At 39.2% G+C, this 14,502-nt stretch overlaps 1 protein-coding gene and 1 long non-coding RNA gene across 3 annotated transcripts in view; both read left to right on the top strand.

The window, feature by feature from the left end:
- LOC134753772 (uncharacterized) overlaps positions 1 to 12,801 on the top strand; it is a 46,345-nt gene extending 33,544 nt beyond the window's left edge. Inside the window, exons 10-16 of the mRNA XM_063689710.1 lie at positions 330 to 397; positions 2,240 to 2,344; positions 5,590 to 5,760; positions 9,220 to 9,412; positions 9,645 to 9,825; positions 11,619 to 11,699; positions 12,598 to 12,801. Of these exons, the coding sequence (XP_063545780.1) occupies positions 330 to 397; positions 2,240 to 2,344; positions 5,590 to 5,760; positions 9,220 to 9,412; positions 9,645 to 9,825; positions 11,619 to 11,699; positions 12,598 to 12,756 (958 nt within the window). The 3' untranslated portion in view covers positions 12,757 to 12,801. The remainder of the gene's footprint in view (positions 1 to 329; positions 398 to 2,239; positions 2,345 to 5,589; positions 5,761 to 9,219; positions 9,413 to 9,644; positions 9,826 to 11,618; positions 11,700 to 12,597) is intronic.
- Positions 5,855 to 6,250, top strand: LOC134754978 (uncharacterized). 2 transcript variants are annotated; one of them, XR_010128995.1, is made up of 2 exons: positions 5,855 to 5,898; positions 6,115 to 6,250. It is a non-coding gene; the product is annotated as an uncharacterized LOC134754978 (long non-coding RNA). The 2 variants fall into 2 exon arrangements; XR_010128994.1 differs by lacking the exon at positions 5,855 to 5,898 and adding an exon at positions 5,954 to 6,051.
- Positions 12,802 to 14,502: the final 1,701 nt, after the last annotated feature.

Genomic DNA, 14,502 nt, shown 5'->3' with positions numbered 1-14,502 from the left:
TATCGCTCGAACAACGTTACGTCAGTCTTAAGATCAGCTCGTAGTGAGTATTTAAACAATGAAATCTCAAATAGCAAAGATAATATTTCTCGTAGTATATGGCGAATAATTGCGTCTGAAACATCCAAAGATGAAAACAGAACTAGGGCACTAGATGTATTGGTGAGTCGATCAGCTGGCGCGAGCACAGCTGATCGAGCCGCCACCGCCGCCGCGCGCTTAACCACTCCTATACGCATGCGCACTCACACGACAACAGGCCGCGGACATCCGACGCACTTAGTTATCTAAAAGGTCAATGTCTCATCAGGAATCTTATCTCTTGCGAGGTCCTTCATCTTCCTCATAAGCTGCGATGGTCGCTGGTCACCCAGCTCCATGTCTGACATCAACTGCTGTAATCGTTTAGCCTCGGTCTCCTCATAGACACTTAATAAGCTGGCTTTTAATGTTGCAAATTTATTCTCATCCGGCGGCTTCTCTAAGATGTCAGCAACTTACTGAATTGCCTGTTTTCCCAATTTAGCAACGACCATATTATAATTTGATTGGTCCCCTGCTTTCTGCTGAGCCAATATCGCTTCTACCTGTAGAAACCATAGCCGCGGTTGATTTTGCCGGAAATCAGGTAATCTTGATGCCAGCGAAATCGCTGACAACTCGATAGTTGCCGCGGTCCCTGGCAAAGATGGAGGTGTCGGAGTCATATTCGGGGTTCGAGTCCGGGGCTGGTTCCAGATCTAGGGACCAGGTCCATGTCCAGTCTACAGATCAGAGTCCGAGTCCGGGTCCAAGCTTGGGTTCGGGTCCGTAATGTAGAGGACAGATCGCCAAATGTGAACTATGTGTCGTTGAAGAGCTCCATTCTGATTATCATCACTCAACTCAGAACTTTTTGATCTGGTGCCATCGTCTCGTTTCTACCACCGCACCTCCCGCCAAAGGAGCAAAGCTCATCCTCACTTTTTAGACACATGGCACACCAAGAATAAGCGGGCATCTCGCTCGTTTCTTCCCAGAACGTGCAGAATGTGGAATGAGTTGCCTCCTGAGGTATTTCCTTTGTGCTACGACATGGGATTCTTCAAGAAGCGGGTATTTAGGGTTCTCAAGGGTCGGCAATGCTTAAGTGGCTACTGTGATGTTGCTTATGTCCATGGGCGACGATGACTGCTTCCCATCAGGCGGCTCGTCTGCTCGTTTGCTGTATCATATAAAAAAAATATCATCAGCAGTTCCACTTCATCAAATGTCACTCTTTTAAATGCAAATGCTGGATTTGTTGATGAAAATACAAAAGTAACCGGCCAAGTGCGAGTCGGACTCGCGTTCTAAGGGTTCCGTACATTACACAATTTAATCAATGTATTTTAAATGTGAAACGTGAGAGAAATGTCTTTGAAAAACCCGTGGCAGTCGGATCAAAAACTAAGTAATTAAGTCCGAGTCACGCTTGACTGCACATTTCTAATAGGTTTTCCTGTGATCTATAGGTAAAGATCTATTTTGGTGTATTTTTTTCAAAATTTTAGACCCAGTAGTTTCGGAGATAAAGGGGGGGGGGGGAATGGTCATTTTTTGCCTATTTTCTTGAATAACTTCTAAACTGGTTATCCTAAAATTATAAAAAAATATATATTTGATTCTCACAATGAGTACTTTCATTTGATATGTAACACGATATAGTTTGAAAAACTTTATTTTTTAATTTTCTCATTTACCCCCCAAATTTGTTTACGTTACATGTCCATCTTTGAGTCACAAACTTACATATGTGTACCAAATTTCAACTTAATTGGTCCAGTAGTTTCGAAGAAAATATGCTGGGACAGACGGACAGACAGACAGACGCACGAGTGATCCTATAAGGGTTCCCTTTTTTTCCTTTTCACTAGATACAAAAAAATAAAAAATAAAAAACCAACCGATTACCTTGATATTTGGAAGTCGGTTAAAAAAACACAACCGCATTGACAACCTCCTCCTTTTGAGATTTGGAAGCCAGTTAAAAAGTAAAATTATCGATACTTTGGTAGGTAGGTACAACTACTACAAGAAATGTCATTCGAAGTACAGGACGACAGGACCCGTCTTTCGCCGATCGAGGTACTTATAAAGAAACTATAAAGTCACAAGACTCGCAATAAGTATATAACAAATGTATGAACTCGCACTAATCACTAATCTAAGTGTAAACAGGGGGCCTAACTTTCTTTGTTTTTTTTTGTTGTTGCCATAGTTTACCTCTTAAATGAGGACGGCGAGTCGGTTGCAGTTCGGGATGCGCTCATAAAGAAAGGCGAGCACTGCTACTGCGTGTGGCATTGCGACTGCATCTGTTACGGTATGTTAATCAATGGAATTGCCAACTGTCAAAGGTTTACATAGATGGCGCCATCATAGCGTACCTGTCCAAATAGTATGTAACCACTATACCTGTCTCTAGTTTTAAGAAAAGCACTATACATACCTCGGCGTGAAAAGGGGTTGCCGGCCTCATAACTATATCATCTATTCTATTTGACCGGCAAACCCTTACTTCACGGCCTCTGTAGTTGTACCTACTATATAAATGGTGATTAAGAATGATAAATATTTAATAACATTCATTTCGACTTGATTTGGTTTCATTTTGTTTGAAGTTTTACACACAGTTTTACAGTTCGTATTTTCCTCGCATTGGTGTTGTGAAAAAAATTGTGTTTCACTCGGTGGCAAAATTTGATTCACCCTCGTGCCTATTTAAAATAGTACCTACATTTTTTGTATTAGAATTGGGAATTTTTATATTATTTTATTTCAGTTTCAGTATCACGAGATTTTTCAATTTTTAGTGAGAAAAAATATCCCCATTTTTTGGTCACTGGCTACGTCCTAGCACAACCTTCTAGGTATGACCGAAACAAAACGGACAAATTGTATTGAATTTTGGGAACTTTTTTTCTCGTATTATTAGAATCGAAAGAGCTCGTGATTCTGAGTAAGAAACACAAAAAAAATCCAAAATAAAAAACTCAAATATTAAGTGGATATACTTAATATAAAAATTTCAAAATCTAACTTACAACTTATAATAGAAATATCCTCATACCGATACTCATACTATACACATACATATAATCACGCCTATTTCCCGGAGGGGTAGGCAGAGACCACGGATTTACACTTGCTACGATCCTGACATACCTCTTTCGCTTCCTTCACTTTCATAACATTCCTCATACACGCTCGCCGGTTTAGGGTGCTCTTGACCTGGCCTTTCTTCAGGATTTCCCCGATCTGATCAGAGAAAGTCCGCCGAGGTCTGCCCCTTGCAACTCCTGTTTCTACTTCTCCCTTATACACTCTCTTTGTTAGCCTCCTTTCACTCATTCTTTCCACGTGTCCAAACCATCTCAACATACCTTTCTCAATTTTTGTCACTACATCTTCGCTCAGTCCACACTTTTCCCTTATAACACTGTTCCTAATTCTATCTTGTAATCTCACCCCACATACACTTCTCAACGCTCTCATTTCCACTGCATTCACTTGGCTCTGATGCCTCTTCTGCCATACCCAACTTTCGCTACCATACATAAGTGTAGGCACCAGCACCCCTCTATGCACAGCCAACCGTGCCTTTTGCGACACCTTCTGGCTGCTCATAAAAGCGTTAAGTGCCCCATTCACGCGATTTCCAGCACTCACTCTCCTTTCAATATCTTTATCATGCTTACCGTCCCTAGTGAATAATGTTCCCAGATACACAAACACTTTAACTTGTTCTACTCTTTCTTGACCAATCAAAATTACACTATACACATATCATAAATATACACCATCCTCATATACAATCAGACAATCACATTGTACATCCTACCTAGTACCTGAAGCCCTACCGCGAACCACGTTCGACGTGTTACCTCTCTGTCGCACCTGTAAATTCGTACGTAAGTGTGACAGGGAGGCAACACGTCGAACGTGGTTCGCGGTAGCCCCTCTAATCTTTAATTTACTGCACCACAAAAATAACTGTGTAATGCATACAATTTGTATAGTAGACAAACTTAATTTTGCGTGCAAGTAAGTGCCATGCGTTATTCTCTAGATCTTCTGGCAAGGTTAAAGACCCGACCTGTTCTGGCTTATTTTTTTATGATTATTTAGATACTTAAGTTTAAGAGCTTATTACACTATCCTAATTTAGTGACTAACAAGAGGGACGACGCTATACGTGAGAAACGATAGGATGTATCTCTTATCGCGTCTCACGTATAGCTATATAGTATAGCGTGTAGTCACTAAATTTAGCAAAGTGTAATAAGCCCTTATACCTGTAAAAATAACAGACTGCCTCAAGAACCTTTTTTGGGGGGGAAATGTTTAAAAATATGAGGGTTGATTTAGCCCCGCTACCCTGCAGTCAGACCTGCAGTGCTGATAATGTTTCATTCTATTTGACCGGCATTTGAATGATGTTTATGAAGGTATCGCGGGCCGCGGCAGCTCGCGTATCTTAGCTGTATACTTTTGGTTTGTTTACCTATATGATTCTACTAGTTAAAAGTATTATTTTTTTGTCTCGTAGAAAAAGTATTGTATACAATAGTGATATAATCAAGCTTTCCAATCTCGTACCTTAACTTAAACACGGTACTCGACTGAAAAGCTCTCTATTATATCACGATTGTATAAAATACTATTTTCTATTACATTATGAATTCATAACTATTTTATTATTATTTCTATTTTAACATACAACTATACAAACTACATCGCTGCGAAAGACCTAATGTCATGTAGGTAGTGACCGCTGATAAAATTTATTAGTATTTGTCATGTGTCAATCAAGTAGAAACGGGAGTTGGAAGGGGCAGACCTCGGCGGACTTTCTCTGATCAGATCGGGGAAATCCTGAAGAAAGGCCAGGTCAAGAGCACCCTAAACCGGCGAGCGTGTATGAGGAATGTTATGAAAGTGAAGGAAGCGAAAGAGGTATGTCAGGATCGTAGCAAGTGGAAATCCGTGGTCTCTGCCTACCCCTTCGGGAAATAGGCGTGATTATATGTATGTATGTATGTATGTCAATCAAACGTAGTAGCAAGTAGTAGTTATGCACCTATGGTTAGTAACGTTTTTCTATTTGTACCCACTTTGTAACCAAACGAATGTTTTGTAATGATTATTTATAATGAATATTTATGTTACCTTGTCTGCACGCTAGTCCTAAGATATATATATTTTTTTGTATTCTCATGTAAGCGAATTTTGTAAATTCTTTTTGAGAATAAAGTTCTTAAACCATTTTAAGTTTCCAAAGGTAACATTCGATATTGTTTTTATTCCTTACTTGTTGTTTTTATTAATTTTTCGCAACTGTATTAAAAAACGTGGTTCGATACACGTGCGGAAATGTCATCACTTCACGAGTACCGAGACATCATAGATGGCAAGACTAGGGACGAGTGAAGAATGACATTTGCGCACGTGTATCGAACGACGTTTTTTAATACTTTCCGCACTAGCATCGAAATGTACTATTTCGAGCAAGAATGAGCGAGCAAAGATGAGAAAAAAAAAACGCTACTCACTTATGGTGTTTGGCAGGCGACAACCCCCGGTTGCCGTGCCGGGAGATGTCTGCGGCGAGGCAAGACGCCGCGGGCTTGCCGGCACGGAACGGCGCCCGCTACGCTCGCGCTTGCCGCTATCCTGATGTGACAACGATTAACATTGCGGTCGTTATTATTGGTGTTGTTGGGATGTTACTCTTTCTCGGTATGTCTTAACGTAAATTACATATAATGCTAATAATTTATCTACTTAATATGGTTCAATTGGGATTTGGGATACTTACATTATTCCTTTTTTGGGGTTCCGTAGCCAAATGGCAAAAAACGGAACCCTTATGGATTCGTCATGTCTGTCTGTCTGTCCGTATGCCACAGCCACTTTTTTCCGAAACTATACGAACTATACTGTTGAAACTTGGTAACTAGATGTATTCTGTGAACCGCATTAAGATTTTCACACAAAAATAGAAAAAAAAAAAACAATAAACTTTGGGGGGTTCCCCATACTAAGAACTGAAACTCAATTTTTTTTCATCAAGCCCATACGTGTGGGGTATAGGATAGGTCTTTAAAAATGATATTGAGGTTTCTAATATCATTTTTTTCTAAAGTGAATAGTTTGCGCGAGAAACACTTCCAAAGTGGTAAAATGTGTCCCACCCCCCTGTAACTTCTAAAATAAGAGAAAAAAATATATGATGTACACACATGCAAACATGCAAACTTCCACCGAAAATTGGTTTGGACGAGATCTAGTAAGTAGTTTTTTTTTTATACGTCATAAATCGTACACCGCAATGTACCTTTCCACACTCACGTTTCACATAAAAAATACATTGTTTAAATTGTGTTTTGTACCCTCGGTGCGCGAGTCCGACTCGCACTTGGCCGGTTTTTACACAATTTATTGTATTGTATTGTATTCTTTATTGCAGATAACAAGATCCATGTTACATTAAAATCGATACATTAAAACAAACCTTAAAATTAAATTAAATAAAAATTAAATTAAATTAAAATCTCCGTCATTAAACACACAAATCAAATAAAAATAAAAAGGTACATTACAAAAATTCAATAAATACAAAATAAATATTTAAAATGTCCACAAAATTCCGTCAGGTCAACTCACTATATGAAGGCTATTAAACTAATTTAAACAATGTATTTTTTATGTAAAATGTCTTTAAAAAACCCTACGGTCGGATCAAAAACCAAATAATTAAGTCCAACTCACGCTTGACTGCACATTTCTAATAGGTTTTCTGGTGATCTATAGGTAAATATCTATTTTGTGTATTTTTTTCAAAATTTTTGACCCAGTAGTTTCGGAGATAATTAAATTAAAATTAAATTAAAAAAATTAAAAATTGGTTATTTCAGACATTGTGTCCATAAAAAATGTTAGTTGTAATACAAACTTAAAAGGCTATGTTAGTGTTACATGTTAATTATAAATAAAGATAAAAGCAAAAAAAAAAACCAACAAATAATTTAAAAAATAAAATAAAAATAAGTGTTCCACTGACAGGGGCAAGTAGTAGATATTTTTATTCACTACCTGGCCCTGCCAATGACAAGGGCAGTCCAGGCGCTCCGCTGACACCCTCAGCATACTGTTGCTGCTGCCGCGCACCCGTCTTAGCATCGAGGCAATTCTTTTCCGCCTAATAGCGAAAAAGTCATCCGCCCGCGCCTCGGCAAACATGGCTGATGCACTGCAGTGCTTCGGCAGCTTCAGCAGCATCCTGAGGATGTTGTTGTACTGCACCCTTAAGGTGTTATATGATCTCTGTGTAAAGCTTACCCACAGGCTGCACGTGTAAAAAGTTTGACAATATGCTTTAAAGAGCGTCAACTTTTCTTGATCGTTACAGCGATAATATATAGGGGGGAAATGGTATTTTTTTGCCTATTTTCTTGAATAACTTCTAAACTGCTTATTTTAAAATTATAAAAAATATATTAATTTTTAACAAGCAGAAACGTCTGCGATCGATGCTATTAAGCTTAGAATAAATTTAAAAGTGGAAAAATTACTGCCTTGGGTGAGACTTGAACTCGCGGCCTCTGGATCGATACTCCAGCGCTCTGCCAACTGAGCCACCAAGACCTCATCCATAGTCAATTTATAAAAAATATATATTTCAGATTCTCACAATGAGCTCTTTCATTTGATATGTAACTCGATATAGTTTGACAAACTTTATTTTTTAATTTTCTCATTTACCCCCGAAAAGTGGCCCCCGTGTTTAAAATTAATTTGTTTACGTTACATGTCCGTCTTTGGGTCACAAACTTACATATGTGTACCAAATTTCAACTTAATTGGTCCAGTAGTTTCGGAGAAAATAGGCTGTGACAGACGGACAGACAGATAGACAGACGCACGAGTGATCCTATAAGGGTTCCGTTTTTTTCCTTTTGAGGTACGGAACCCTAAAAACGCTATCTTGAATTTTTTCATTTTTGCACTAATCATGATAGAAATTGATATCTAAGGATCCGAAACATACCTTAATATGAATTCGCAGGTAGTCAAAATTGTTAAAAATACCCGCCATATAGGATTCGAAAGGCTTAATAGGAATCCAATATCAGTATTGTAAAAAAACTGCCGCCATCTTCAATTTCTGTTATTTTTCTCAAGATCATAACGAAAAATTATGTATGAGGTACTGAAATGCGCTTTAACATAAATTCGTAGTCAAAATTTAAAAAAACGTCAGCCATCTTGATGACTGTCACCTCATTTTATATTCAATCGCGTTAAAAGTTAATTAGATGTTAGATGTCTATGAATCTACTCTACATATTAATTATATGTTAGATGTCTATAAATCTACTCTACATATTAATTAGATGTTAGATGTCTATGAATCTACTCTACATATTAATTAGATGTTAGATGTCTATGAATCTACTCTACATATTAATTAGATGTTAGATGTCTATAAATCTACTCTACATATTAATTAGATGTTAGATGTCTATGAATCTGCTCTACATATTAATTAGATGTTAGATGTCTATGAATCTACTCTACATATTAATTAGATGTTAGATGTCTATAGATCTACTCTACATATTAATTAGATGTTAGATGTCTATGAATCTACTCTACATATTAATTATATGTTAGATGTCTATGAATCTACTCTACATATTAATTATATGTTAGATGTCTATGAATCTACTCTACATATTAATTAGATGTTAGATGTCTATGAATCTACTCTACATATTAATTAGATGTTAGATGTCTATAAATCTACTCTACTTATTAATTAGATGTTAGATGTCTATGAATCTACTCTACATATTAATTAGATGTTAGATGTCTATGAATCTACTCTACATATTAATTAGATGTTAGATGTCTATGAATCTACTCTACATAGTTTTTTGGCAACCGCGAGTTCTCAGTTTGGGGCGAACTAAGTATTAGTTTGTAATGTACTGCATTTCGCGGTAGCTATCAAGTTTAATAAATAATCTTAGTATGTATTTACTTCAGTTGAGGCATCTACGTCGGTATCGGTAACAGTTATGTCGATAGTTCATTTTGTCAATCTCTAATTTTAGCTAGAGAAAGTTCTAGGCATAGATGTACTTACTAATTATTACTTTAGATTTGAAAGGGTTCTCTGTCACTGTGACACAGGTGTGTTGAAAGGTCTGTTGGGCCTGGTATGGCCGCGGGCCGGCGTGTGGGGCCTGGACTGGATCCTCGAGGAGCCGAGACCTATGGACCGCTATCGCGAGCGCTGCTTGCGCGCTCGCCGGGTGGTGTACGACACCAAGGGTTGGCCGGTGCATCCGGACACTCGCAAGAAGACAGTCAGAGTGGTCAGCTTGTACGTAGAGTGCTCAGTCTTGAACATTAACAAAAATTTGATTCCAGCGTTTTAGTGGTATCGGGATCGGGTACCTAAAAAGTAAATAAAATTGTAATAAGAAAGTGCATGGAAATACGTAACGATAACGATATCTAAATTATTTTAAACTAAAACACTAAAACTAAAATTATAACGTTGGATTAGGAATTCTTATCTTATACTAAATACTAACTTGGAAAATATTTTTCAGACCGGTGGAGTTTATTTTGAATGTTGTATTTTTTATGGTTACTCCTGGGTTGGTAGCAGTAGACACATTAAAGCATTTAACGAAAGGCAAGTCATGGCACGCATCTGAAGCCGTCGGCAACAACAAAGCAAATCTGCCCAAACGTTCGCAGGAAACATTAAGCCGCCGTCACCAATCGCAGGTATTTGATTATTACCCTTATTAAACCCTGAGCCCCCTGAGCCCCCTGAGGGGCCTGAGGGCTGAGGGCCTACCGCCAACATCGATAAATAGGAAATCGTTATCTGGGCCATTCTTTTATTATGTTGTCGTTTTTTTTCAAGTTCTCAGATTTTCATAAAATTTGGTGGGTAGATATAGTTTCTTATTCTGTAAGTACAACATAAGCGCACTGTATATCCTACAAAATCTTTCACTGAGTTACGGAAAACGTATGGAATTTTCCGTAACTCAATGGGATCTTTTTTGTCCCAAATTTGGATTTCGTGTTTATTTCGACCCACAGACCATCCCTGTGATTTCGACCAGAATAAGGAGCTTTTCAAAATGTGTCAAAAAAATAAAAACCGGCCAAGTGCGAGTCGGACTCGCGCACGAAGGGTTCCGTACTATTATCTATAAAAGCGCCTGTTTTTAGGGTTCCGTACCCAAAGGGTAAAAACGGGACCCTATTACTAAGACTGCTGTCCGTCTGTCTGTCACCAGGCTGTATCTCATGAACCGTGATAGCTAGACAGTTGAAATTTTCACAGATGATGTATTTCTGTTGCCGCTTTAACAACAAATACTAAAAAGTACGGAACCCTCGGTGGGTGAGTCCGACTCGCACTTCGCCGGTTTTTTTAGTATTTGTTATTATAACGGCAACAGAAATGCATCATCTCCGAAAATTTCAACTGTCTAACTATCACGGTTCATGAGATACAGCCTGGTGACAGACGGACAGACAGACAGATGGACGGACGGACAGCGGAGTCTTAGTAATAGGGTCCCGTTTTACCCTTTGGGTACGGAACCCTAAAAATGACCCATCTTGCATATTCGAGCGATTAAAATTTTTCCATTTTTCGTTGTTGGCGGTAGACCTTCTGATCTCAGAATAATAACTAAAGCATAGAAGCCGGGCAAAAATGCTTCGCAAATATGTATACCCGTCGTAAGGAAGTACCTTACGAATTAGATAATGTGCCGAAAAGAGATGCATATATGCTTGTTATTTCTCATTTACGTACGGTGTCATAAGTTTGATAATTTGCTAGGGATGTAACTGTGTCGACTTTTTATATCGATAAATTATGCATAAGTTTATGTGCCGTGTAAAAGAATAATCACGAAATTGGCAAATTGATATTATTCTGAGCTTCTGATGTAGATCTTATGCCACCTCTTCTCTAGCAAGGCCACTTCGATGTTTGGTTTTGGGCTTATTTAGAACGCAACTAATAAATACGTATATCTTAGGTAGATTAATAATATTTAAAAAAAACTACATAGAATTGTCTTTATCTCTTAGGTACAGTCACGTCTGAAAATATCGATACGGTCTAAGTGCCAAAAATATACTATAAAAATAGGTACCTAAGGTTTAATTATTAGGTGGGGTAAAAAACACTTGTCGAGATAATAAACAGTCAGCGAGATACTGAAACATATTATACAGTAAATTAAATGATAATACTAAAATTGAAACTAATGCATAAATAAAATTAACTTAAAAATACTTACGTACGTAGGATTTTCCTCGGAGGTACGGTTTCTCTTGCCCCACCTGACCTTACATGAAATGTCTCTACCTATTGCAAGTGGCCCTGCTCAGATTTATCTTATCAGTTATCACACTACATCGCGTTGTGATTTCAACGACAATAAACAGCAAGGAAATGCACTTACACGTTTGAATGAGTATCAATTGTCTAAGACGTCTAAGTATATCATTTTAGTTGTCAGTGAAGTGCACTTCCTTGTTCTTAATAGGGCCACAAGCTGTTCACGCGCCACCAGCGGCTGCCGCGACGCAATTGGATGACGCCCGGGGCCGAGCACCTCGCAACGATGGTATGGAAAAATAATTCTACAATTATTGCTCGGAATAACGTCAAATGTGTACCTAAGCTTTACACATTCAAGGCATATGCCTTAACACAATAGGGTTATTACCCTAGAGCGAAAGCGCAACGCAATTAAGAGCGGGTTGCACCGTGTCTTACTTAATTTTCATTAAGACAAAAACACATTGAGGATTAAGGCCGTTTACTTTGTGGATACTGGATAGGTAACCATGTTTGGACCCGGGTATGTCCTTAAACTACGTCCAAAAGAGAGGTATGGGCACTGTGAATGACATCTCGCTTTGTGTGGTAGGGCACAGGACAGCGGATGTCATTCCAGATCTAGAGCAGAGCCCAACTGGGGAGGTACCTCCACCTTACAGAAAACCGCAGCTAAATAACACTAGACCCTACTAATAGTGTTGTGTTCCTGCCGGTGAGTAAGGTTGCCAGAGCTCGAGGGAGAGGAGTGTTAGGGTCGGCAACGCGCATGTAACCCTTCTGGAGTTGCAGGCGTACATAGGCTACGGAGACTGCTTAACATCAGGCGGGCCGTATGCTTGTTTGCCACCGACGTAGTATAAAAAAAAAAAGGATGAGATGACTCACGTTAGAACGGTTCGAGTCGAGGCCGAGGGGCCGAGGCGTCCAATACTTTGTTTTCTATGTAAAGCATCACGAGATTACTGATATGAGGCTTCGTATAGAAAACGTAGTGTCGGTCACTGTCACTTCGCCCGAACCCGGACTCATCTACGAGTAGCGTGAGACGTTATTTAAGAGTTGCTACGCGGCCTAAATAAGATGGCTGCTTGTGTAGGACTGTTTCTCGTGCACAATACAACACAACATGTGTGTCACATAAACAGCAAGGATGTTACTTATTTATTTTCCTTTCCTTCCAGTTATTTCCTTTGGTGCAACACGATCACCAGCGGCCTGAGTTAGGCCCTGGCCTTGCATCGGAGAGTAATTCTGACCAAGAAGACACAGCGTTTGTTCTCATGCGCATGAAAGAGAGTTCGGAGTCACTTGCTGTAAGCTTACAAAGATCATTCGAATAGATACCTATCTAAATAATATTAAAACTGCTGTAGATCCTACTGCAAAGCGCATCCTCTAATGCTAAATAGTGTAGCGTGTTTTGAAATTCGCATATTCTAGACAGATCTATGTAGGTAGTATGTAGATTGGCGTTTTCTAAAGTAAACGTTTTCTTAATAAATTGAAAACCTGATTCTCACAGATCCTGGTGTTTTTGGGTTCTTTTAACTCACAATCACTAGCATATTCAATCCTGATGATAAAAAATGTCTCAAGAATTTGTATGAAAATCGTACATTCCACTACGCCACGAACATACAAGTAAAAAAAAACCGGCCAAGTGCGAGTCGGACTCGCACACCGAGGGTTCCGTACATTACACAATTTAAACAATGTATTTTTTATTTGAAACGTGAGTGAAAGGTAAATTGCGGTTTACGATTTATGACGTATTAAAAAATACTACACTAGATCTCGTTAGAAACCTTAATATAATTTTTGAAGACCTATCCATAGATACATTCATGAGCTCATTCTTCTCAGAATCGACAGCATTCTCCATCCTGCCATTAAAAAAAGATGTCCCAAAATGTCCATTCCATTACGTCACGTTTTAGTGTGATTTTTTTTCACTTGTATGTACTTACGTGACGTAGCGGAATGTACAATTTTCATACAAATTTTTGATCACTTTTTTATCATCTGGATTAAATATGCTAGTGATTCGGAGTTGAAAGAACTCAAAAACACCAGGATCTGTGAAAATCAGGTTATCAATATTTATTTTAGAAAACGCCCAAATACGCGGGGAATGGCGGGGCGGAGGTGATTCCTGCTCTCAAAATCCATATAGACACAGTGCGAGCAGAACCAACCTGCAAGAGGTAAGAGTTCGGACACGACAATGGTTAGCTGTGTCGAAGGCGAACTAACTTTTACCATAGCGCCACTATATGTACTTACCACATGCATAAATTATGCTGTGTGTGGGGCACCATGAAGGGGAGATTCTGGCCCTCGACAAACCACATTGACCTCGGTGCGAGGCTGCCAGGCCTGATGCAGAATTGCCAAGCCGCAAGGAGATAAAGTTCGGACACGACTCAAAGCTCATTGTCAATCCGACGGGGTGAAGACCCCAAGGCAAGATTTTAGTCTACACAAAAGACAAAAGCTAAGTTTCTCATAAAGCCGAAGGTACGCGTCATACGTAATGCGCATCCTGAGGCCGAAGGCGGAGTTACTGTGGAGCCGCGATTAAACGACCTAATTATTAGTGTTATAAAATAAATTGATGATGGAATAAAAGCTAGGCCTGACGGTCGGGTTCACAGCCCCGTGAAGGCAGAAAACCTGAAGTAAACCTGCATGTTGCGCTTTCAAGCAAGGACGAAGACCGAGAAACAGGAACACATTTCCAAGCTCTGTTGTCCTGCAGCTTCGGTCTTGCATGGAAGCGCGCCGCAATCGGACGCTTCAGACCTTCAGCCTTATGTGGAGTTCGGCTTTCAGTCTCAATCCAATGAACGGAAGCTCCGAACAAATGTCCCCCCGGGCCAACCGCTCTATGCAGAGCTCGACATTCGGCCTCGCTCTTTTAATAATTTGGCCATTGTATTCAATTATTTACTTGTGACAATAAATAATAAATGCCACAAAATGTTCCTCAATTCAGTATAGTGCTGGCCTATTGACGAGCACTGGTATTTTCATCATTGGTCCTTAACCGAGCTCAGGATTAATGAAGATCGACCTTTGATCACGCA

The sequence above is a fragment of the Cydia strobilella genome, chromosome Z (assembly GCF_947568885.1).
Source record: "Cydia strobilella chromosome Z, ilCydStro3.1, whole genome shotgun sequence".
NCBI lineage: Eukaryota > Metazoa > Arthropoda > Insecta > Lepidoptera > Tortricidae > Cydia > Cydia strobilella.
Note: the sequence above shows the minus strand (reverse complement) of the source record. Positions and strands in the feature narration are given on the sequence as shown.